General features: G+C 46.0%; 1 protein-coding gene across 1 annotated transcript in view; it reads right to left on the bottom strand.

Annotated features, from left to right (window-relative positions):
* Positions 1-21,478: 21,478 nt before the first annotated feature.
* The window catches only part of LOC144893724 (cadherin-15-like), a 180,160-nt gene continuing 174,401 nt past the window's right edge, over positions 21,479-27,237 (bottom strand). Inside the window, exons 13-14 of the mRNA XM_078785104.1 lie at positions 22,609-22,767; positions 21,479-22,452 (exon numbers count right to left, since the gene is read on the bottom strand). Coding sequence (XP_078641230.1) covers positions 22,234-22,452; positions 22,609-22,767 — 378 coding nt within the window. The 3' untranslated portion in view covers positions 21,479-22,233. The remainder of the gene's footprint in view (positions 22,453-22,608; positions 22,768-27,237) is intronic.

The raw sequence follows: 27,237 nt of genomic DNA, 5'->3' as shown, positions 1-27,237 counted from the left end.
ACGTTCCAAAACTTTTGACAGAAAGGGTAGATTGGAGATGGGTCTGAAGTTATTTAGGGTGTCAGGGTTTAGTCCAGGGTTTTTCCAGAATGGGGGTGAAGTTTCACGAGTTTTTGGGGAAATCGGTATGTGAAGCTGGATTAAGTTGGAACTGCTTGATGAGCCATGGAGATGGATTGGGTTTTGTTGTTGGTTGTCTGGGTGTTCGGTTGTTGCATTGCCAAAGGTTTCTGTGTGGTGGACACACTGGTTGGCTGTTGTCTTGTGTGACGTGGGTGGAGATGTATGTGGCTGTGTGTGGCTGCCTGGAGGGGAAGGCGGCTACAGTGGTTGATATTGGTTGTGGGTTGTCCGGGGTGCTTCGATTTGCATAAAGGGTGAAGATTGGGATATTACATTATTTTGAGTAAGTATTGGCATGAGTAATTACATAAGTAATTATGAGTTATTATGAGTAATTAGTGGTATGAGTATTAGTTATGAGTAAGTGATTATTTTAGTAAACTTACATGTTTCGCTGTGTTGTGGATCTGGGGACAAGCTAGTTTGATGGGTACCCTGGGGTCTTCGGCGTGTCTATGTGTTTGGCTGTCTGTCACACCGGACTCTTGAATGGGTTTTCATGAGACGAATTTCAGACATAACAGTGAGAATCTATTTTGAGCGAATCACAGTGGGTGAGGAAAACATTGTGTGTGACCAGACACCAGAACTGACCAGAATTGAAATTGGAAGTAGACCAGGTTATTTCTATTATTTGTTTATTCGTGAAAATAAATAAATAATAGGGGGAGGTTAATGGAGGTTAATGGTGGTTTGTTTGTGTTAATGGAGGTTAATGGTGGTTTGTTTGTGTTAATTCTAGTTGAAACTCTCGCTGAAGTAATTTTCGTTTATTTTTATTTTTTGATTTGATTTGAGATTTGAGATGATTGATTTTTATTAATTTTATAATTTTATTTTTATTGATGTTGGAAACAGGTAATGGGATGCTGAGAGAAGGATTGAATTTAATTTGCATTGGACTGGATTAAATGGGATTGAATTTAAAAATTGAATATTGGATAAAATTGGATCCACTTGGAAAAAAGTGGATTAGGAAATTGGAGACCTGTAGACCAGGCGCTCCCAGGAGACTTGTGGACCAGGTGTTCCACCAGAGGAAAAAGACCAGGTGTTCGTGGAGCACTTCACCTGCAAGAACGCCTTGGAACCAAGGTGGAAGGGACCAGTCCAGGTGTTGCTGACTACACCAACGGCAGTCTTTTGCGAGGGCAAGACTTCGTGGATCCACGCCACGCACTGTAAGTTGGCCATACAAGCACCAGACACTACACCACAGCAACCACAGTAAGGATGGGCCTAATCATAGGTACAATACTATTGATAGCGACAGCAGCTAGGGGAAACTCCGATTCCAATAGATGCGAAAACGAAACCCGACACCTCACCGTAACATGGGGACAAAGAGTATCACTACCATGTTTCGAACAGAAAGCCCTGCACACAAATTGGGTGAACATAAATTGGCTAGCACTGTCGGCAGGGCCTGGACGCGTTGGCATGGTACTACAAAAGCAACGAGAGTTCCGGGAAGACGGGCAAGCTAGCATTAAGACCTTGGCCCAACCAGGATACAAATGGGGAACCCCTGATTTTAAGCTACAAACACGCACGCGCCTAGAGAAAGGCATGACTATGCAGGTCCGGTGCAGCGTCTGGACCCCTGGCGCGGCCGGTGGCGAAAAGAACTACATACCATGCATCGAATACATACTCACGCCACAACCCCAGAATAAGGCCCCAAAGAAGGGTGAAAACACATATTGGAAAGTGGCCAGGGAAGTGGCAACAATTCAAAATAGGACACACTGCTGGTCGTGCATGCGCTTTCCCCAAGCAGGCACCACAGGAATACACATGATAGTGCTACCTCTGTCCTCAATGACCTCTGCTCACAACCTATCGATTCCCCATGTTTAGTCACCACGCTGGAAAGAGAAGGGGTTGACAACGGCAAGAGTTGCAATCGACAATTTAATTATCGCCCGCCAATGATTGCCCATGTGGCCGAGAGGCCTGCCCCCGTCTGGGTCAAACCACAGAAAGGGAGGGTCTGCCTCCAGGGTTCCGGCCACTTGCGTATGGGAGAATCAGAATGCGCCTACACTCTCCCGGGAAGCTGGACAAGGGAGCTCAGGGATTACATTACGAATAGTACTGCAAGATAAACGCAACCACAACATAACGGCTATAACATTCTCTAGGGGGGTTAGTAGGATTAATGGGGTGGTAAAGGGACTCCAGTGCTTATCCACCCACCTGGTCCCACCCCATGGGACAATGTTTATATGCGGCGACAAGGCTTACCCCTATTTACCAAATAATTGGGGGGGCACATGTTATCTGGGTTCAGTCCTTCCTGACGTTGAGATACTGGATGAGCTAGACCCAAAGTCCTTGGACAGGCGTTATAAGAGGGTCAGTCATGAACGAAGATGGAACCACTAAACTACACGGGAGCCTAGGGGAAAAGGTGTTTGGTTCTTCTTCTCCAGGAGCGGGCACAGTCATGGATAGTTTCCGGATAGACAAATTGGCTTTGGCCCTAGAAAAGGTGGCAAACGACACCGCTACGGCTCATGACATACTATTGGACACGGTAATTCACATGCGTACAATGGTGATGCAGAAGTGAGACTAAGGGAAACTAGCCACGCCCTGACGATCGATCGGATCGCGCGTGAAAATTCTTATACATTTAGCTGGCTCACTGACTGGTTCCAGGGATGGACGGGCACCATAGTGAAGTGGTTATTGACCGCACTGGCTGTGATAATCGGGGTAGTAATTTGGGGGGCACTAATGAAATCTCTAGTCCTCCTCTGTATGAGAAAGTATTTTACAGGATGGAAAGTGAAGAAGCCGCCGACAACGACTATGGCTCTGACCACAGAGGCCGTCGACCTGAACGGGTCCTTCAACAAGGCAGTTGCGACCGGCGCTCCAGAAAATTACATTGAATTTTGTAATGACTGTGATACTTGTGCGGATCCCATGTGGGAACTGGCTGCTGCCTGTAACGGTGTATGTAATGACTGTGATACTTGTGCGGATCCCATGTGGGAACTGGCTGCTGCCTGTAACGGTGTATGTGATGACTGTGATACTTGTGCTATAAACCCCTTGCGTGTACTGGCTAACGCTGCTTATGTATTACAAGCTGACAGCTGCACGCCCCCTTTAAACCCAACTATGGATCTGATTGCGACGCTGGGTCTGGCGGTCGAGGGACCCGACGTGGATATCCTAGACCCGCAAGCCGACCAGGCGCCCAAGGGAGACTTTGACATAAAGGAAGTTCCTCTCTTTGCTTCATATGTATTAAGTTCAAATGCTTCAAGTGAATCGGATTTGTACGCTCTGTACCCTGACCAGGAAATTGAGACACAAGATACTGACAATATTATGTATTCCCCAGAACAGCAGCACGTGAGGGACCTCATGGCATGATCGTTGATTAACTTCGAAGATCTGCAAGGACTGGGTCTGCAAAGGGTGGGGGGAGCAAGTTCCGCAGGGGAGGTGGTGGCCCTCTGGCGGAGCAGAACCTCATCTGGACCAGACCTCTTCGTTGTGGATCCGAAACGTTAATGGACTTTCATGTTCTGAGCCCTCAGGCTCCGAGCACGCACCACACGACACGTTCGCCAAATGCACGGGCGAGGCGCTTTGGGCGCACGATATGCCCTTGGGAGATACCCGCATTACACAATTATTTTTTCAATACCCGCATTACACAATTATTTTTCAATAAAGCCCGATGTGGCACGTTGTCTCTTAAGATACTTTGTCTCGACGAGACAAGAGGAAGGAATGTCAAGTAGTAGATTTGTTATTGCCTAAAGTTCAGTTATAGACGTTGGTTGCTAATGTGTTATGATTTAAATGTTGTCTAAAAATGCTATTTTCATAAAGTTAATAAAGGGTTTTTGCTTCGTTTTAGTTTTGGATGAGGAAAGGCTCGCTGAGGTCATGCTGGACAAATTGTATACGTGTGCTTTTTCGAGGCTAGATAACATAAACCTGTTGTTTTTACCATATATATTTTGTATTAATCACAGCGACGCCTGACTCTGTATAAACATGCTTTGAATTACTCATGTGAACCCATATATTTGCTCTGGGCTTATCTGGCCAAGCATGCACTCTTTGTGAGTTACATTTCTGTTTTCTCGGAGCCCAGAGAAACATTTGGTCCGAATGATAAGGAAGGGCTGACTCCCCCGAATAACAGAGCGGATGACGGTGGGGGCTTGGCCCACCGGGGAGGAACCTCTCCCAGTTTTGTTTGTTCCCTCGGAGATTTCCTGATAAAACGTGTCCCTATATAAATGGACTGGGAATCAATGTGTTTCCAGGAAGGCTTGACGTGGCATGAGACTGGCTCTTGCTGTAGATGTCTGTCTCCTCCGGATCTGTATAAGTTGGTTTTTAATAAAGCTGCGTCATTTTTCAGGGCTATTTGTGGACTTCTTTTCCAAACGAAGAGCTGATTCTTCACATATATTATATATATATATATATATATATATATATATATATATATATATATATATATATATATATATAATATATATATATATATATATATATATATATATATATATATATATATGTAGGGAGCTGTAATGCCCCTCCCCCTTTGTATATCCATGCTGCTTTACCAATTACCAAGTATAACCAATTATATGTTTTGTTTTGACTTACTACTGTACTCTTTTCTGATACTGAGTTCTTTCTTGTGCATTGAGGATGTATAATATCCTAATAAGGAGTTCTCTGCCTGTGTGCTCAGGCCTGCGTGGGCGCAATCTCTAGTTCCCCTTCCAGGCCTTGGAGGCAACTGTTATCTCTCTTTGCCTTTCTCCTGACTTTGCCATTATCTTGCAAGTCGACAGTTTTATGAGTGTCCACTCCCTTTGTACTTTCCCAAGCTGGCTTTCTATACAGAAAGTTGTAAACATGTTGCCTCATAATGCTGACCATCTCCTTATCAGAGCTAACCCATGACTGGCCTTGGATGAACTTCCTTTAATTAACTGAACAACAGGATGGGACTATGGTGGGGGAACCAATGAGCCCATTCTGTCTCTGTGTCTTGTGAGCTAACTCCACCCCTGATTCTTCTTATATAAACCAATGTTAATTGAATTATTTCAGAGCATCTTGCTGTACTGTTGGTCATTTCTTGTGAGTTTCAGTGCAACTTTTGCTGTCCTCAAGCTTGTGTAATCGAGTTCTAATAAATATATCCGTTGCTCCTTTTCTCTGAGTCTTCTGAGTCCCAAGTTCTAAGTCTCAATCCGACAACTGGTGGCAGCGGTGTCGATCAGTCTGTGCAGTCCGGGACGCGGTCCCCAGGCAAGTGAGTGGTGAGACCAGCTAGCAATTGATCCGGGTCAGGTGAGCTGTGGGTTTTCTTTTGTTTTTTCCTTTATAGCATGGGGGTCAGTCCAAATTGTAACCCACTCTCTTGCTCGGTTGCCGTTTGTTCCGTTCCCTGCTCATACCTGTTCCACGAACCTAAATTTAAATACGGACCGCTTGGGTCCTGGAGCAACTGATTGTTTATGGACTCGTCAGGGTAACGTTACGTAAGGGAAAGTGCCCCACGTTGGGCGCCTGAGGTTAAGGGGTAATAGATCTCTGGGTTGTGAGGGTAAGGATAAGGGCGGCGTCCCGATCCGAGGCCTACCCGGGAGACGTCGGAATTTTAAGTAAGATTAGAAGTATTATAAGGGCGTAGGACGCCAGGAGAGTACAGTAAGGTTAGGTTAGACGGCTGTGTAGGCGGACGAGCCTCTCAGGAGAGTAGGTAGCGCGGCCGTACCACGCGAGGCGGGCGAACCTCACGAGTACAAGGCTGCGAGCCTCTCAGAGTTAGGTAGTGTAGCTGTGCCGCGAGGCGGACGATCCTCACGAGTGCAAGGCTACGTCGGTAAACTAAAATTTTCCGAGGATGGGTAACAGTATGGGTAATAAGACTGTAAAGGCAGGCTAACGAGTGACTGATGCCGCTCATTGACAGTCAAGTCCCCGTGGGAGGGTCAGGCAGATACCAAACCCCTACCCTCCCAGCCCTGAGCTCTGTCCCGGGGTTCCAGGCAACACCACCCTCCCTGCCCCACCCTTTTCACCCCAACTCACCCTTTCCACCCCGGTCTAAGAATCCCCTTTCTTTTGAATGATTGAGACATAAGGCGTTGTACACGACCCACTCAGGTCGTTGTGCTGTGAATTTTTGCGATTGTTCACACTGCTGAATGTGCGCAGTGGTTTGAAATGCGAGCTGGTTTGTCAGTCACGTGGTATGGAGAATGTATAGGAAAACGCATGATTTAAAATGCGTTGCCTAGGTTGGCAGGGGAGTGGCTGTTGGAGGTGCATGGTTGGAGTCGATCCGGTGTTCGCGCGACGTCTGAGAGACTCATTGGTATATGAATGAATGAATAAATGTATATATGGATGTCTGTCATTGAAGTATGTATTTGTGTCCATTGTGTGTGTGTGTCAGTATGCAATGTCGATTGGTATTGGCTACTTGTGCCGTATGTATGGATGTGTGAGGTGTATTCGGCATGAATGACGTGGGAAAATAGTAAAGAAAATCTTGCTGAAATTGAACTATTGTGAGTTTTAAAAGGTTACATAGAAAGCTTAGAAATAGTTAAGGGGGCGTAGAAACACTTACTCGGATATTTTCTCCAACCTGACGGTGTTGGAGAGTAGGTTGGAGGTTTTTGTAAGCTAAAAATGGAATATTTCTCCTGTGGCCTGTGATCCGACTGACAAGGTCCCAATGTATGATGTCATGTAGGAAAGACGTGTCTGCCTGTTTGTCTGATCGTAAGTCTGTGGTGCGATTCCACGGAGGGCCAAGGTTTAATCCAGTAAATGGGAGTTTTATGTTGTGGCAAGTGTGCGAGGGGGCACATCGGAGCACGCGAGTGGGGGTATTTGCGGGAGTGCACACCCGTGGTGAGTGTTACAGGGAAAGACATATGGGAACTTTTTATTTTCAATAAACAGACTAGGTTATTTTCTTGTTTATTTGTTTATTTACGAAAAATAAATAAATAACAGGGGGAGGTAGGTTAATGGTGGTTTGTTGGCGGTAAAATTGGTTGAAAGTCGAGTTGAAACAATTTATATTGGGATATTGGGATTCATAATAGCTATTGGGCAGGTGGGATTGAATTTAACATTGGCTATTGGATAAATATTGAAATCCATGCCAGGAATGTCGATTTTAACGTCCATCCGAAGGATGTAGCACATTGTGAAGCTGCACATTGACAGGACATGGGAGCCAATGAGCTGTGTAATGAGAAGGATTAAAATTATGTCATGGTGTGAAATGCTGTAGAGGTGTGAAATACACACCTTTGGCCTGGAGGGGAGTTCTTTTGGTAACTTACTTCCATGATTTACGTTCCATTGGAAGGGGAATAGGAAAATATGGGAATAATATGGAACAAATCGACAAGACAAATTGGGGTACAAACTCACCATGGAAGGAGAATGGAGGTTATAGTTTCATTGTTGTGTCTGTCTGGCTGTCTAGCAGGCCATGGAGTTATATTTCTGAAACATGGATTTCGACAGTAAAGACAGGTGTGTACCCTGAGAAAATTGTGGGTTGTGGAGTGGGCATTTTTGATGGGCAATGGGGGACAGATGTTGTGTGCAACAAAGGTAAATAGATTGGATTTTGGCAAGGTTGAGTGAGATATGTGGTTGGATGGGGTGTGAAGGCGAGTTATGGCAGCTCCAGGGAGCAGTCCTGGTGTTGGGTCTCATATAATCATGGTTAAAGTACATGTGCAGACAAAGGTGTGCTTCGGTTTGTATTACTGGCAGAGAAAAGACAACAAAGTGGCAAAGGTTACAGTTCCACAGAAGGAGAGCGAACAAGGAAAGTGGCTGGGCTGTTGATAAAACCGCTGGGTTTTACGTTGATTTAAGTTGTTGTGGATTTATGTTCAATTTTAATTTTAATTCCTATAGTCTAGTGCATATGGGACGGGGAAAATGGGAGATGACGTCAGTGTGCTCCGAGTATTGTAGTGATGGGGGAGCGCAATAATATAAGGGGCGACTGCAAAGCGCATGTTTCAGAAGGGAGTAGTTAGACCAAATGACGCTGTGTGTGTGTGTAGAAGAGTATTGTCTATTGAGCAGAGTATTGTGAGTGTGGGTGAGTGCATTGTATTGAATGAAGAAGCCTGGAATCAGTGTGTGGGCACAGGTGTGCAAACCCAGGTGTATGGAGAATGGTTGTGTGAAATAACTTGTATGGAATGGATGGCTCGCTCGCTGACAGCTACAATCCATGTGGATTGTGACCGACGCTAACATTTCTATGAATGTATAAATGGAAAATAGTTATTTAAATAGATATTGTGTCATGACACAAAAGGTTGAACGTGCGATTCCAGGAATGAGCAAGTATTTTTGATATAAGCTGATGTTTCAAGTGACGATTTGAAATGTTGGAAGCTTAGATCAATCTTAAAGATACAAGCCTTTCATCTGTGAGCCGCAGGTCGACCATTTGTTTAATTTTAGATACTATACCTAATATTTACATGTAAATGCATGACTGGTCTGGATTTGGACTGCTCTGTGAGTTTTTGGGAAAACGGTATGTGTAGCTGGATTAAGTTTGAGTGGTTGTTTCATATACTCCGGGTACATGTGACTTAAAGGATGAATTGGACTTGCTGTGAACAGTGTAGATGCAAGAAGAGATAGACCGGGACACAATGAGCTGCTAGGTGAGCCATTGAGGTGGATTAAATGTTTTGTTGTTGTTTTTGGAAGTTCGGTTGTTGCATTGCCAAAGGTTTCTGTGTAGTGTGGTATCTGTTGAAAGTGGATCACCTGTTGTCTTGTGTGGCGTGAGCAGGGATGTATGTAACTGCCTGGGTTCAGGAAAATAACTTCAGTTGCAATTTGGTTTAAATTAAAGGTTAACGTTAGCTGGAAATTGGACAAAGTCAAAAGTTTGACCAAAACCAAAAGTTGTGGTTGGACCAAAAGTCCAAAGTGGAAATTGTCAAAAGTGCTTTAAAAAGCTACGTCCAATTTCATTTTGCCATTTGTAGAAGAAAATTCACTGCATTTAACATGCGTTTCCTTTAAACAGGCTTGGTCGGGCCAGCAGAAAAAAGAATACATTTCAGCCAAAGTCTTATCTGGTTCACTCCCACACCAGGCCCGACTCGTGCTGCGACCTTGGTTGAACTGTCGGTTTAATTTGCACAGGGAATGAAATAAGGGGATTATAATGGGAGAAAGTGAACATTTGTGGATCTGGGGACAAGCTGGTTTGAATGTGTACCTGGGGTTTTCTGTGTGTCTATGTGTCTGTCTGTCTGTCACACTGGACTCTTGGATGGGTTTTCATGAGACGAATTTCAGACAAAACCCTCTTTGTTATTTCAGAATTGATCTGCACCCCACCTCACTGTGAAATGGACAGGTTGTGTGTGTGTCTCAGAGGTTTATGGACAACGTGGAGTGGCTGGTGCGAAGGGAGTGGTTGGGAAAGATGGACCCCCTTCACGAATACCCGTGGATAGTAGTTTAAAATAGGTAGAGGGTACAGGTAAATTATGGTGGATATGGGCTGTGGTGCGCGTGGTAGAATTGGAAGGGCTACTCCAAAGCATTTTGCTTCCCCGCGCTATTGCGGTGATCAAATGTCGCGGCCATCAAAGGGCGGACACTGACGTTGCTCGGGGCAATGCAAGGGCGGACGAGGCGGCAGGAAAAGCCGCCAACCAAAGGATGGACAGGTACGATAGTAAAGTAGATATTGACCGCCTTGGCAATAGTCCTTGGAATCGTGGTTTGTTGTGTACTAATCGAGGCTTTAGTCCTTGCGTGTGTGAGAAAGTTTACCACAGGATGGACACTGAAGACGACACCAGAAAAGGCCATGGTGATGACCGACAAGCTGACCGTGGGTCCAGATGACACTCCGGCCGTCGACGTGACTGCAGATCGCGGATCCTGGAACGACGACCCGAACGAGTCACTGGGCCGCGACAATGAGATCTCCGCTTCCGAAGATTGTTCTTCCATTGTTGATATTACCGATAATGATGTCGAGTACACTTATGCGGACCTCGAAGCATTCCAGGCTGCCAGGAGGCCGTTTAAACTGGGCCCCGACACGTCGAATGAAGAAATCGACGATTTCCTGAAGGATTCCTCTCGTTTCTTCACGATATGCCATGCCGTGGCTATGACTATGGGTGGCCGTCGACGCCGCAGGCCTACGCCACCTGAGAATAATGTTACTGATGATGTTACCAATGATGATGTGGGCCACTTGCGAGGGTCCCCGACTGATGTTTATATTTCAATGCAGGCTTTGCCTCCCCATGTCTCACAAGCCCACAGTGAGTCAAACGCCACTGACCCAGTCCGGGATTTGGACCCAGCTGTGAACCCAAGCCCGGATGGAGAGGAACTCGATCGTGAAAATACTCTGAGTTCCGAGTCTGATTGTTTTGGAGATTCGCCCGTGGATAACAGCGAAGCAAGCAGCATCGCCTCGGACGATCTCGACTTTGACCCAAAGGAAGTTTCTCTCCCACCTTTGGATCGTTATGCTTTATTTCATGGCCATAGGTTTGAGCCACCTGATACTGACGATGTTGTGTCTTCCCCAGATCACCAGCACGTAAGAGACCTCATGAACATGAATATCGATTGAGCGCTGAAGATCTACAAGGATTTCACTTGGGGAAGCCTGGGCGAGCTCCAGTTGGGGAGGAGTCCGGCTGCACCTCTGTGGACCAAGGGTGGGTCGGAGATCTTCCTGGGTGTGGACCCCGGTGGAACCAGAGGTCTTCGTTGTGGATTTGGCGCGCTATTCGATCTTCATGTCTCTACGGTCTCACCTCATACACCCATCTACACCTGTCTTACATCATACTTCCACTTACACCCACTTGCACCCACACACCCGCGGATCACCCTGCTGAGTGCGCTGTGCGGTACGGGGGTACGGGACATGCTCACTGGGGTGCATTCGTGTGGTACGTTACGTTTAGTGAATCCTTTACACTGTCTCTCCCACCTCTCTTGGTGGATTTTGTGTGCCATTTGATCACTCTGCTTTTACGGCCTTACATTGCATACTCACATACAGACGCGAATCATCCTACTGAGTTTGTGTGGTGCTTTGGTACGGGACATTCTTACGGGGCTGCCTTCGCGTGATATGTTGAATGATTTTTCTGTTTTTGTTTGAAATAAAGGCCTTTGATTGGCTCGTAGATAACTTTGTATCTTAGATCCAAAAGGGCGGTATGTAGGGAGCTGTAATGCCCCTCCCCCTTTGTATATCCATGCTGCTTTACCAATTACCAAGTATAACCAATTATATGTTTTGTTTTGACTTACTACTGTACTCTTTTCTGATACTGAGTTCTTTCTTGTGCATTGAGGATGTATAATATCCTAATAAGGAGTTCTCTGCCTGTGTGCTCAGGCCTGCGTGGGCGCAATCTCTAGTTCCCCTTCCCAGGCCTTGGAGGCAACTGTTATCTCTCTTTGCCTTTCTCCTGACTTTGCCATTATCTTGCAAGTCGACAGTTTTATGAGTGTCCACTCCCTTTGTACTTTCCCAAGCTGGCTTTCTATACAGAAAGTTGTAAACATGTTGCCTCATAATGCTGACCATCTCCTTATCAGAGCTAACCCATGACTGGCCTTGGATGAACTTCCTTTAATTAACTGAACAACAGGATGGGACTATGGTGGGGGAACCAATGAGCCCATTCTGTCTCTGTGTCTTGTGAGCTAACTCCACCCCTGATTCTCCTTATATAAACCAATGTTAATTGAATTATTTCAGAGCATCTTGCTGTACTGTTGGTCATTTCTTGTGAGTTTCAGTGCAACTTTTGCTGTCCTCAAGCTTGTGTAATCGAGTTCTAATAAATATATCCGTTGCTCCTTTTCTCTGAGTCTTCTGAGTCCCAAGTTCTAAGTCTCAATCCGACATATATATATATATATACACAGTCACGTGCAAAAGTAAGTACACCCCATGTAAAGTTTTGACTTTTTCAACATATTTCAATATACAGCTATTTGATCTTCATTTCAACAATATTGATAGATAAAGGTGATATAATATAACAAATATCATGAAACATTTACATTTTGTAGTCCATTGTATAATTTAAATTAACATAAATGCAAATTTCGCATGTGGAAAAAGTAAAGACGAAACTTGATGAGGAGCACAAGATTCTGGCTGCCTCTCCCACTGCCTCACGATCAATCCCACGTGCACCGAGAAAAACCTCCTCCACCCAAATCTCTCTTGCACCGACTGTCCCTCCAACAGGCAGCCCTCAGAGATATTAATCAAAGCCTCAAAAAGCTCACACAGGCCGAGTTTCTCATCAAAACATGGACCACGCGTCCTGCGTTCGGTTTTCGCCTTTCTCCACCGATCCGACGCCCTTCTTCCTCCTCCATCTCCTCTTCTTCTTTCTTCCCAAAGGTTCTTTCTCAATTCAATTACGTAGAGCTCCGGCGGGAGGGAGAAAGTCGATAAGGAAGATCTTTGTTTTTCTTTTAACAAAAGAATAAAAATAAAGTCGATAGGGGAGGAAGAAAGAAAAGAGCAAAATCTGGTTTCACAGCCGGCCCGGAATTTCACATAAGGTACACCCCAACGATCACAGCTTCTCGCCATTGCAAACCCAGCCCCATGAGTGTACCATTCCTAAACAATCCACCCCACGAGTGTAACAATAGCAAGGTCAAATGTTGATGAATGGACTAGAACGTTATCCAGATAGACGTGACAGGATTTCCAATGCCACCCTTCCAAAACTCTGTCCACAAGCCTTTCAAATGTGGTGGGAGCATTGCACCGACCAAATGGCATAACCTTGAATTGCCATAGACCTGTTCCCACTGAAAATGCGGTCTTTTCACGACTGGCCGGGTCGACTTCAACCTGCCAGTAGCCACTCTTTAGGTCCAAAGGGCTATACCACTTCGATCCAGCTAACGCATCAAATGTCTCATCGATTCGAGGAATAGGATATGAATCCTTTCTGGTCACATCGTTCAATTTCCTGTAATCCACGCAAAATCAAACTGTCCCATTCTTCTTCCGCACCAGGGCCACTGGTAATGCCCATGCTCCATCAGAGGGTTCAATTACATCCTCGGCATACATTCTGGCATATTTCCTCCTCAGCAGTTTTCCTTTTTCCAAATGGTAGGCGTCTTGGCGGTTGCTTAATTGGTCTTGCCGCCCCCGTCTCAATCCAATGGTTTACCATTTTCGTCCAGTGGACTTGTTTGGCTTGATCCTCACTGAGTCCTGCAATATTGCGTTGTTCCAGATCTGTGAGTTATTCAGGCCACTCACCGTCGTCCCCTGTGGGATCCTCTACTCCGGACCTCCCATTACACTCTACCACCTCTATCCCCGACGTCCAGGTAGCTAGCTGGGTGCCCGCTCTCACAACCTTTGGCTGATCGGTGGCATTTAGCACCTGTACTGGTACCCGTGTTCCTTCGGACCCTGCTAACGTTCGTGCTACTGCGATTCTATAAGTCATTGGCTCTTCCATCGGTTCCACTAGTCCCAGCAGGGATGATTCACACCTGATGACAGCTCGCTGAGCGATGATCAGCATTTCTGAGTTTGGTGGTTCAGTCACAGACACAGGCGCAATTACACTTGCATCCTTTGGATCTGTTTCTCTCTGCTCCTCAAATAGAACCATGTCCTTTCCAATCTTCAAGCACATCCGATCAAAATCCAACTGGCAACCGTTCTCAGCCAGGAAATCCAGTCCAATCAAGCAAAGGTCACAGAGTTTCGCCATCCACACCTTTGTGTTATACTCCATTCAGGCCAACCGCAAGTTGATGACTCCACTCCCGAGTATTGGCACTGTCTCCCCATTGGCCAATTTCAGATAATACCCTGCTCCAGGGGCGAGTGGTTTCCATCCCTTTGTTGTGTGTCGCAGCATGTCCGGAAGTACAACGGTTGCATTCGCCCCCGTATCCACAATTGCTCGAATCTGTTTCCCCTCTACTGTACAAGAAACTGCGACATTCTGCAGCTGTTCCCCAACTCCACTCAAACCAAGTACCATGACTGAGGCTTCCCCATTCACAGCCGGCTGTCGCCCCACACGACCGGCTACATCCGGTTTCCCGAATGGCTGGTTCCATCTCGTCTTGGGCCCTCTGATCTCCCTTCTACGATATGGCTTAACGCCCCCCCTATCGGAGCAACTGCCATGGCTGTTTCATTTACATCCCGTCTCGGTCCCCTTCCTCCTGCGAACTCCTGTTGACGTCCGTGCCACCTACACTCCGACTGCAAGTGGCCCTGTATTCCGCACCTCCAGCATGTGGGGACCCTTCTCCGGAGATCAGAAAACACCCTGTTTCCTGGTGGTGGTGGTCCCTCCCAAGGTTGCTTCCCTAAGGTCCCAAAACCCTGCTGTATCACCTCATGAAGCCTCTGCACATCCGTTTGGTGGCGTAAGCTTTTCCCCTTTCAATACCGTCAGCCGGTCCTTCATACCGCTTGGGAGTCTCCACCTCTTCGGTTCCTGGGTGATATGCCTGACGAATTACTGCCCGTTGCGTATGGGGCGACCGCTGTGTATTAATGATCCGCAATTCAGTAGCAATCTCCGCCGCATGATACAGACCCTGAGGCCGTTGTAGACAAACTTGTGATTGCAATTCCCCACCTATGGCTGCTATGAAATACTCGCGAGCCAGATTTTCAAATCCCGGTCCCTTCACCTCCGGGTAAACCAGCTTTACTAAGCATTCAATGTCACCCGCCAGATTCTGGAATGTCTCCGGGGGTTGCCACTTCCGCTGCATGAGCTATACCCGTGCCAACTCAACCTGATGTGCTGTCCCAAAACGTCTTGTGAGGCATTTTACCACTTCATCAGAGCCATGGGTCTTCTAGCCGGCCATTCAGTATCCCCAATGCCCTTCCTCTCAATGACGCTACCAGCATAGCTGCCTTTTGACTAACTGTCCCATTGTTCAACCTGGCAACGCACTCAAATTGTGCTAAATACGCCTCTAAGTTTTCTTCCCCATTATAAGGGCCACATGCAATGTCTCGACTGCATGTGTTACCCGCCATCATCCCCATGGTAACAGAAGCGTGAAGCCCGCTTAGCCCTATAGCAGATTTGGAGGCATCCCCGGGTTGCTATATGTCCCCCATACACCACATATTCTGTTCTTTAATTTTATCTGTCCTAATCCCTTCCAACTTCCTCTCCATTACTTGGAAACGAGTTTCCATTTCTTCCTTAAGTCCAGTCATCTGTCCTTTCATATTTTGGCCTCAGCCCTCTGAGCATCCATCTTCTCATTTATTTCGGCTTTCTGAACATCTATCTTCTTATTTATTTCAATTATTTCCGCTCTCTGAACATCCATCTTCTCATTTATTTCAGCCCTCTGAGCATCCATTTTCTCCCTCGGCATGGGCGACACCAAGTTGCTGTCACTGCCTGCTCCTGGGCTACTGTGATCGAATGTGTGGCCGAGAGAATTTTTTTCAGTACCCTCCAGCTGGCTGGACTCAGTTACCCTTTCCCCAGATGTAACTGCCCCATCTAAAAACCCACTTCCATCCACCCCTGGGTTAAGGGCAAAATTTATTTTCCTCTTTGGCAAAGCTTCCTGCATTGTTTTCACCATTTCCTCAAATTGAACTTCGGACTTGTCCATAACAATACCCTCCTCCTTTCTCATTGCCTCCCTAAGACGATCTACCAACACACATTTTAAACCACAGACGTCGAGATCACGTTTTCTCAGCTCTGACCTAAGATCGCTGACACGCCAATCAGCGAGTTCTTTATCTTTTACAGACACTACCACCTCGGCATTTGCCATTCCGAAACTCATTTTCTAATTTGGGCTAAGATCCCACTCCTGACACCACTTGTTACGACCTGGCCCTTCTGTGAAGGGCTCGGGGTACTGCCTATTGCTCCGGAGATCCTAATTAATGTGCTCGGGAGACCAATACGTTCCCCGTGGGTGGGTCGCGCCGTATGAGCAATCATAAGTGACCGAGCGAAGCTACCATCCAAATGCTGATGCAATTTTTTACACCTCCCCTCACCCCCCCCCCCCCATCCCTCACCCCCCCCATTTTGTCCAGGTCTGCAGAGAGTGAGGAGGCTGCAGACTGCCGATCTGAGGGATGAGGAATAGAGCGGCAGAGAGTGGAGTCATCAGCAAAGAGATAGAGAGGATTTTCCAGAGAGTCGGAGAGATCATTGACGAAGACCAGAAATAGCACAGGGCCCAGAACACTACCTTGGGGGAACTCCAGCCAGAACAGGAAGGGGAGATTAGAGAAATCCATTCCGGGCCACACGTTGACTATGACCAGAGAGGAAATCCGCAAGCCATGAGTGGAGATTTCCATGGATACCATAGGAGGAGAGTTTGGTGAGCATAGCTGGGTGCCAGACCGTATCGAAGGCACGTGAAATGTCAAGTGAGACAGCTCTGATTTCCTGTTTGGCATTGTGGACCTCTATCCATTGTTGAGACAGCAGAAGCAACATGTCCAGAGTAGAATGACCTGGTCTGCATCCAAATTGATGATCAGAGATCAAGCCATTGGAGAAGAGGAAGGATTTGATATCCGAAGCAATGATGGATTCCATGACTTTGCTGATAATTGGAAGCAGGCTGATTGGTCTGTAGTTGCAAGGATCTGTTTTTGCACCTTTTTTGTGTAAAGCGTTAATGTTTGCTGATTTCCAAGATGCTGGCAGATGACCTTGAGTAAAAGAGAGGGTGAAAAGAACAGAGAGAGGGTGAGATAGAGCGGCAGAGCAGGATTTTAGGACCCGTGGGCTGATGTCGTCTGGTTCAGTTGCAGAATCAGATTCGAGGTTTGACAAAAACTTCTCCACGTTGTCAGGAGAGAAGGACACAGAGTCCAGGAGCAGTTGGGTTCGACTGGGAAAGGTGGGAACAGAGAGAGATGGGTTTGGGATACAATATTTTGAGGCAAACACAGAGTTGAGGCATTTGGCTTTGTCACGTGCGGTGTCAACTGCGTAGCCATATGAGGTAAGGGAGGGGATGGAGGGGGAACAAACACCAGAAACAGATTTGACCAGACGCCACCAGGATTTGGAGGAAGGAGACAGGTTTGAGAGTTCAATCTTGAGTGTGAAGACATAGTGCTTCCTGGCACTCCTGAGGGTAGACACACACTTGTTCCGAGCTTGGTGGAAGGAACTGAGATTGCCTTCAGTTGGATTTGCCTTCCAAGAGGCAAAGGCAAGTTGCTTCAGGGCAACTGCCTCACCACAAGATTCAGTGTACCATGGATGGGAGGAAGGGTAAGACAACTGAAGACGAGATGGGATAAATCTGTGCATGAGAGAGAGCAGTTTGCTTTGGAAGAATTCCCAGGAAGAATTGATGTCAGAGGCAGTCGAGATGGGAGACCAGTCCAGGTGATTGATGGCTGCTTGCAGCCCGTGCTAGTCGGCCTGAGTGAAATGCGAGACTCGTCGGCGCTGAGGAGGCTCTCTGAATGGCCAGAGAGATGTCCACTTTAACAAGCACATGATCAGAAGAACCGATTGGAGCAGAACAAGAGCAGCAGACATTTGCAAGGAAGTTAGTCATAACCAAGTCCAGAAGAGAAGATACTCCATTGACTGAGATCCGGGTCGGGAAATTGACAGATTGTGTCAGTCCCAATGAGTCGCAGAAGTCCTTTGCTGAGGTGCCATGGCTGGTGAGAGATGAACCCACACCCACCCAGCTGGCATGATGACAGTTGAAATCGCCACATATGAGGAAGATAGAGTTAGGATGAGTTGATAGAAGTTGGTCCATGTTGTCCGACAGCGAAATGTAAATGGAGTCATCACTGTTTGGAGGACGGCACAGAACACATTTGAACAAAAGGTGGGAGCGGAGAGGAAGCCGTAGCCAGAGGTACTCCTGGGGGTGGGGTGGAGAGAGGGCAGTGCAAGGAGAGTGAGGAAGAGAGTTTTTGATAAAGACAGCCACCCCACCACCAGGACGAAGCTCAGGTCTATCATACCGGAGGAGGGAGTAACCAGGAAGAGATATTAAGGAATCAGAGACATCTTGAAGGAGGAAAGTTTCTGTTAAGCAGATCAAGTCTGGATTGTCAGAAGCAACCTGAATGGAGAGATCAATCAGGTTTGAGCGAAGGCCCCGGATGTTTGAGGTCCATACCGTTAATGAAGATAGAGGGGGAGCATTGGGTGCAGGACATTGGGAGGGGAGGGGTAGGGTCAGATGAAGGATGAGAGGGGGAGGTAGGAAGAGCAGTTGATATTGTGTCAGAGATTACAGAAGAGTTACAAGAAAGGGAAGGATGAGGAGGACGAAAGGTTTGATGGTGATGGGATGAGGCACAGTGAGGGGTTGTTTGAGGGGGGGGCAGAGGAAAGTAGAAGGTTGGGGGAGGTGGAGGTATGAGATAGAAGGGAGACGAAGTGGGGAGGAGGCAGCTTTGAGAATAAGGTGGGAGGAGGGAGAATTTGGGAGGGATGGTTGGTGGGGAGATTTGAATGGGGAGTGGTTTTTTTTTTGGTTTTTTTTTACAGGAGCAAGACTAATGGAAGAGTGGAACTGAGAGTGGGACACACATAAAGGGAATGAACGAATAGGAAAAGAGGATAGGGAGGAGGGGACGAAACAATGAAAATAGCAAATTCGATGGTTGGGTTAGGGAAAGTTTATAGGGGTAATAAAGATCAATGAAAGATCAAACTCAATGATGCCGAGGTTCAGCACGGGGCCCCCAAGGCTGCTGAGGTGCTGCATGGGGCACCAAATTATGGTAAGGTTCAGCGCGGTTGGGGTGGAGTTTTGAATGGGAGGGGCAAGGGGGGAGTTTAGGAGGGGAAGGGCAAGGGGGGAGTTTAGGAGGGGAGGGGCAAGGGGGGAGTTCAGGAGGGGAGTGGCAAGGTGGAGATTTAGAGGGGAGGGGCAAGGGGGGAGTTTAGGAGGGGAGGGGCAAGGGGGGAGATTTGGAGGGGAGGGGCAAGGGGGGAGTTTAGAAGGTGGATGATTAATGAAAGATGAACATTTATAACAAATTGGGTTTGTTGTGATTTTCAAGTTAGCGATCCGTTTAAGAACGATGGAGGAGGGGTGGAATGAATGAGAATTTAGAGCATGTAGTGAGAAAGAATTATCAGAGATTGAATATTTTTTTGAAATGGAATGAGTTGAAGAGGAAATTGAAAGGAGCCTTTTAAATAGGAAGAAAAACAGCGTGTTGTAATATACGACTGAATAAAACACTCCAGGGGAAAGTTTAAACATATTTAAACAGAACCATGAAGAACAATCTTATATTCACAAAAATACCAATGGGGAGAGGGAGCCTAGAGGGACAACCACGAGTCACTTGAACAGGGCAAAAGGTGGAAGGCAAGGGGATAATGGGGGCGGGGCGGGGTGGGACAGCGCACATCGACAGAGGCAAAAGCACACGATGGGACAAAAGCACACGAGGAGAAAGGGAAATAAAAGTTGTTTTTGTTTGTTTGTTTGTTTGTTTTTGGGGGGGGGGTGGGGGTTACAACGTTAGACAAAGAGTAGATGTTCGATGAAGTTTGGGGGAGAAGGGAAAATCGAAAAACCTAGCAAAACCAGCGAAGGAAGGAACAAACTTCGACGGGGGAAGCCTGAGGCTGCAAGGCCTCACACGCGGCGCGGCAAACAAACGATTAATTTATGAAAGATAAACACCGAGAAACTTCCAAGGGACACACTATAGGTTCACACACCAAAAGATAAATACAGTTTCGACAAAATACGTACGTCTTGACATATATACGTCTTGACAGGTAAAACCTCGGTATGCATTGTTTTTGCACAATAGCTTATGAATAGTTAGAAGTTTCCTTGCTTTGGTGTCTAAGTTGTTGATCTCCGATTGTGGCCAATTTATAATTGCACAGCTGTACAGGAATACCGGCACTGAAAATAGCTTTGATTTTGTTCATTGGAGGGACGACCTCCGAATTAGTCTTATTCTGCATAGGCAGTAAGTACTCTTTGCTGATTATTTTACGCATTTTTGTGAGCACATATGATATCCCTCGTTGGTTGTTATCTCCATATGCGGGTTTCAGAAAGTGGAATGGAACACTCCCATGTCTCAATGTATCCACCTCTGTGTGTGCCCGTATATGTGTGTAAGTTATTGTTGGCTGCTATATCCACACGTGGGTGGGTTTCAGGAGATGGAACGGAGACCAACCAGGTCACAAAGTATGAACCACCTTTAGAGGCCATTTTTCTCCGCAACGCAGGGGTTGGCCTTTTTCGGGCATCGTGGTCCCCTTTTTGAAGCAATATTTTATGGCTGGATGCCCTTCCTGCCGCCAAACCTGTTAGTCGCCTCTTGCGACACACAGGGAATTACCAGCAAGCTGGTATTCAATTTGCCGACCTCGGAAGGATGACAGGCTGAGTCAACCCCCCTGGTGTTAATTCAGCGATTGACCGGGATTTAAACCCAGGATCCTAGGATTCCAAGCCGGCACCCTAACCGCTAAGCCAACACCAGGCTCCAGGTCTCAAAGTATCCACTTCCATAACGTCACGTTCCGTGTCGAGGCCATTGCTCATCATGACATACCGACCTCTACCGCTGCCAGGATGGCCAAGAGGGGTGCGCACTTGCCTCAAAGCTGTCTAGCCTGGGTTGAAATAATGGCTGAGGTATAAACTGTCATCCTGGTCTTTCACAGGCAAGGTGACCCATCAATGTGCGTGCCGTGTCTGCCGGAATTAGTTGCTGGACATTAAAGATCTAGCGTGTCCTTCGCAAACAGTCGGTGAGCTATCGCCGACACCCTGAATAAGTTGCAAGTTACTGCCATATCTACTACTGGGAAGGCAATGGTAAACCACCCAGTATACCTCTTGCTATTAAACGGCGTTGGCAGCACTTACACTATGTAACTGAGTATGATACATCAGAATCAGAACCTCTGCCGCATTGGCTGAGCAGAGGAGCTGACCTGTTTCCACTATAGCAAAGTGCCAGCGGACACACATTTCTGAAAACTGTTCTACCGAGACGACATCCCGCATCACTGAATTTGGGAATCTCCACATCGTGCCAATCACACAAGGATCGCAAAAACTATAAGCAATTTGAAGGAACAGTCAGATGCAATTTCACAGGAGAGAATTGTAGTTGATAAGGTTTTACACCATCAAAACTTTCAGTATCACAGTTATATTTTATATATATATATATATATATAACTCCAGTTTTGCAACACAAAAATTGGTCAAATACACACTGGTAGAAAATAAACCCAGTACATAAAATGATCCGTGATTTGTATGCAGAGCTTATTTTTATTCCAATGAGACATTTTCCACATCTATTTAAAATGAACCACCATGCATAAAAATATGTACATGGACCGTAAGCAAACTGGCACAGTAACAGCTAAGCAAAGCAGGATGCAAAGTTTAGTTTGAGGAATGTCAGACATTAAAAAAAGAATTCTTGTCATCAAGGATTTAAAAAAATTACTGTGCAAATGATATCTGTTGAAGGAACTTAATTTTGGCAAAATATGGGGAAAAAACCCAAATCAAGAAAAGCAATGCGTGCCCTGACTGTAGCCAAGCAATGATTCTCTCGTCTTTGTGGCAATTGAAGTGACAAAGCTCAGAGGACACAATTATTTTGAAGAGCGACACACAGACCAAAAAGAGCCGTGGATTATCACATTCCGTGACTGCAAAAACTATTCGCTTTTTCTGTATCGAATCCTCAGGTTAAAATCACAGCACACTTTCACTTCACACATCACACGCTGAGATGACGGAGAAGAAGACATCACGTTCTGTTCGCCTCTCTCCTGCACTACAATAAAACATTTTGTTTTGCTGCTTCAGATGAGCCTTCATATTTGCCAGTCGCAAAATTTCCCTTTTGTTAATTATAATCTTGCACGTGCAACTTGTGGATAAGATTACAGTTGCAAAGGGAGGTCGGAGAAGGCGAAAATAAATAAGTTGAGGGAAGGCAAATAGGGCTTGGGGGAAAAAGGCAGCAGCTGGGATAGTTGTGGAAAAACGTACTCAAGGTTGCTCCTCTCCTGAGCCAAACAAGTTGGTGATGTGGTGGAACTGTGGGCCACATCTTTTCAACATTTGCTCGTAATCGGCCACTGATCCCTCATCGTTTGATGCTTTCAGAGAGCTCAGTGAACTGGCTAGTGAGCCAATGCCTTCGAAGTCATAGAACAGGCAAGTGTCGAAAGGTGGAGCAAAAGCATCCCTATCTGCCGTACCGATGCTCTGCAACAAGGGAAGATGGCAGCAATTTATGGAGAGGTAATCACCACATGTCTTATGGAACCGAACGCGAACCGCATACATTTTGGCCCCTAAGCCACAAGCACACCACCAGCGATGTCATTATCATCAGTAATGTTAATGTGCAAACATTCCCACCTGGTTAATGAAGTTTCCCATATCCTCAAGCCGGAAAGGGACTCCTGCAGGCTTTTCTGCTTGTAGTTGGGAAGTACGTTGCAGCCAAGGAGTTGCTGGAGGAGCTCCCGGTGCCATAGTGCAGCTTGGAACACGCAGAGCCGTTACATCAAAGGCATCCTACAGAATAAGACGTATTCAGTTGATTATTTGTTGAAATGACCATTTTATATTCAAAGGATACAATCAGCAGAATGTTGATCCTCCGATGCTAACCGCCGTCGGATGCAAGGATGGACAAGAAAGCATGCCTACTTCAATCAACGTTCTGTTGATTCCATCCAATGCAGAACGACACCGGCCTTCAATATTAAGACTTGTTTTCCATTTCATTTTAAATCTGTACCTCATTCAACATGGCACAAGCATCTATCTATAATTCCAGTAATCTCTCTGTGTGTGTGTGTATGTGTGTGTGTATGTGTGTGTGTATGTCTGTGTGTCTGTGACCGCTGTTTCTCGACAACCACGGGTCCGATATACTTGAAACTTGCCAGGTATATTGCTGGGGACCTGAGGATGTGCCTTTTCAAGGTTTCATATTAATCGGAGAAGTAGTTACCGAGCTATGTCCAAAAAACGATTCAACCAATCAGAGAGCAGCGAGCTATCACGTGTGCCGAACGTGGCGAACAGACTCTGCCTCGGACGGCACATTTGAGAGCGTATTCATTTATTTCACGTTGGCAAACTATGTTGGCGTTAAACTATGTTTTAAAACTAATTAAAACTAATTTGCGATTCTTTCGCTTTCCTGCGCGTTTGTGCACGCTATGGCGATTTCTTTACCAAACTCCGCAAGCCGTTCGCTTTGGACCAAACCATTTCATGTAAATAGAGGGGGGGGATTGTCACCGTACTCGCAAGCCGTTCGCTTTGGACCAAACCATTTCATGTAAATAGAGGGGGGGGATTGTCACCGTACTCGCAAGCCGTTCGCTTTGGACCAAACCATTTCATGTAAATAGAGGGGGGGGGATTGTCACCGTACTCGCAAGCCGTTCGCTTTGGCTTTGCGAATGGACCAAACCATTTCATGTAAATAGAGGGGGGGGGGGATATAATTTTAGATATACGTATATATAGTACGGGCATGCCATTTCATGTAAATAGAGGGCGGGGATATAATTTTAGATATATATATAGTACGGGCATGCCCTAGTACCTCAAAAGTGACAAAGGGAGAGGTGAGCAGGAAGTACCCCAGGTTTTTCATCTTGAGATGACACTCTTTTCTTATTAATACTTGATGCTTAACTAAAGTCGTACATGTGCAGTGACAATGAAAAAATATATAATAAAAACAGCTCTCGGTGGAGCGCATACCTCCACCAGGCTGAACAGTTTACGTGTTGTATCTAGTCTGGATAAAAACCTGTCCAACGGGGTATCCCATTGATAGGCCGGATCTGGATCCAGAACTCCAAAATGTTCTTGTCACTGAACCAACTTGTTCTCATCACCTAACCAACTCATCCACCAATTTTCGTCCGAATCCGTCCATTACTTTTTGAGATATCGTGCTATACATCGTTTTTTGGCAGTATCATCAATGGTGAAGAATCGCTCAAAAATTATAGGATCCGGATCCGGATCTTAATCCAAATTTCAGCATTTTGTCCTTGTCAAACTCCCAGCCTGTCCACCAAGTTTCGTCTGAATCCATCCATAACATTTTGAGATATCCTGTTCACAGACAGACTAACAGACGGGTGAAACCATAACCGCCGTCCAATTTCAGTGGCGGCGATAATAATAAGATTGTTACGTTTGTGGGGGTAGAGATGAATCTCATAGGAAAGGCTGGATTGTGTAAATTAACATGTACCATGTGACGTGAAGAAGGAGAACCTCGATGTAACTAAGTAGGGAATCTGTACAGAGTAAGTTCGTAAATTTGTCTCCATTCGAGGAGTGGAGCTATGCAAGGGGTGTCTCCATTCGAGGGTTAGGGCTTAAGGATAATCCCCAGCATACAGTGCATTCAGAAAGTATTCAGACCCCTTCACTTTTTTCACATTTTGTTGTGTTGCAGCCTTATGCTGAAATCGTTTAAATTCATTTTTTCCCTCATCAATCTACACTCAATACCCCATAATGACAAAGAGAAAACAGGATTTTAGAAAGTTTTGTAAATTTATTAAAAAGAAAAAACTGAAATATCACATTTACATAAGTATTCATACCCTTTGCTACGACACTTGAAATTTAGCTCAGGTGCCTCCTCCTATTTCTCTTGATCATCTTTGAGATGTTTCTACACCTTGATTGGAGTCCACCTGTGGTAAATTCAATTGATTGGACATGATTTCGAAAGGCAGACACCTGTCCATATAAGGTCTCACAGCTGACAATGCATAACAGAGCAAAAACCAAGCCATGACGTCGAAGGAACTGCCTGCAGAGCTTAGAGACAGGATTATGTCGAGGCACAGATCTGGGGAAGCCTACAAAAAGGTCTCTGCTGCATTGAAGGTTCCAAAGAGCACAGTGGCCTCCATAATTCTTAAATGGAAGAAGTTTGGAACAACCAGGACTCTTCCTAGAGCTGGGCGCCCGGCCCAACTGATCAATCGGGGGAGAAGGGCCTTGGTAAGAGAGGTGACCAAGAACCCGATGGTCACTCTGGCTGAGCTCCAGAGATCCTGTGTGGAGATGGGAGAAACTTCCAGAAGGACAACCATCACTGCAACACTCCATCGATCTGGGCTTTATGGCAGAGTAGCCAGGCGGAAGCCAAACAGTTCAATCTTGGTTTCATCAGACCACAGAATCTTGTTTCTCACAGTCTGCGAGTCCTTTAGGTGCTTTTTTGCAAACTCCAAGCGGGCTTTCATGTGTCTTTCACTGAGGAGAGGCTTCCGTCAGGCCACTCTGCCATAAAGTCCAGATCGATGGAGTGTTGCAGTGATGGTTGTCCTTCTGGAAGTTTCTCCCATCTCCACACAGGATCTCTGGAGCTTAGCCAGAGTGACCATCGGGTTCTTGGTCATCTCTCTTACCAAGGCCCGTCTCCCCCGATTGCTCAGTTTGGCCGGGCGGCCAGCTCTAGGAAGAGTCCTGATTGTTCCAAACTTGTTCCATTTAAGAATTACTAGGGCATGCCCGTACTATATATATATCTAAAATTATATCCCCCCCCTCTATTTACATGAAATGGTTTGGTCCATTCGCAAAGCCAAAGCGAACGGCTTGCGAGTACGGTGACAATCCCCCCCCCTCTATTTACATGAAATGGTTTGGTCCAAATCGAACGGCTTGCGAGTACTGGGCCATTCCACCCCCCCCCCCCCCTCTATTTACATGAAATGGTTTGGTCCAAAGCGAACGGCTTGCGAGTACGGTGACAATCCCCCCCCTCTATTTACATGAAATGGTTTGGTCCAAAGCGAACGGCTTGCGGAGTTTGGTAAAGAAATCGCCATAGCGTGCACAAACGCGCAGGAAAGCGAAAGAATCGCAAATTAGTTTTAATTAGTTTTAAAACATAGTTTAACGCCAACATAGCGCCAACATAGTTTGCCAACGGGAAATAAATGAATACGCTCTCAAATGTGCCGTCCGAGGCAGAGTCTGTTCGCCACGTTCGGCACACGTGATAGCTCGCTGCTCTCTGATTGGTTGAATCGTTTTTTGGACATAGCTCGGTAACTACTTCTCCGATTAATATGAAACCTTGAAAAGGCACATCCTCAGGTCCCCAGCAATATACCTGGCAAGTTTCAAGTATATCGGACCCGTGGTTGTCGAGAAACAGCGGTCACAGACACACAGAGATTACTGGAATTATAGATAGATGGAGGCCTCTGTGCTCTTGGTAACCTTAAATGCAGCAGAGACCTTTTTGTAGGCTTCCTCAGATCTGGGCCTCGACACAATCCTGTCTCTGAGCTCTGCAGGCAGTTCCTTCGACCTCATGGCTTGGTTTTTTCTCTGATATGCATTGTCAGCTGTGAGACCTTATATAGACAGGTGTGTGCCTTTCCAAATCATGTCCAATCAATTGAATTTACCACATGTGGACTCTAATCAAGGTGTAGAAACATCTCAAAGATGATCAAGAGAAATGGGAGGCACCTGAGCTAAATTTCAAGTGTCATATCAAAGAGTATGAATACTTATGTCAATGTGATATTTCAGTTTTTTATTTTTAATTAATTTGCAAAACTTTCTAAAATCCTGTTTTCCCTTTGTCATTATGGGGTATTGATTGTAGATTGATGAGGGAAAAAATGGATTTAAACGATTACAGCATAAGGCTGCAACACAACAAAATGTGAAAAAAGTGAAGGGGTCTGAATACTTTCTGAATGCACTGTAAATGCTGAGCATCAAGCAAGGAAGCAGCACATAGCATTTTTAAAGTATTTGGTGTAAATTGGACGAGGTTTGAACCAAGACCTCCCTGACTTCGGGCAGACACTACGTTTTGTGCCACTGAGTCTGAATAACAACAACAACTAGATGGTATTCATAGAATACTTACCCTGCACAGTCAACTTTTTGCGAGCCAACTCTTCTATTTTTGAACATTTTTTTTCTTTGATCCAATATGGCTGCCAGACCACGTGAGAGATGACGTCATAAATT

The sequence above is a fragment of the Myxine glutinosa genome, chromosome 9 (assembly GCF_964187855.1).
Source record: "Myxine glutinosa chromosome 9, kmMyxGlut1.1, whole genome shotgun sequence".
Taxonomy (NCBI): domain Eukaryota; kingdom Metazoa; phylum Chordata; class Myxini; order Myxiniformes; family Myxinidae; genus Myxine; species Myxine glutinosa.
This window is presented reverse-complemented; position numbering and strand designations above follow the sequence as displayed.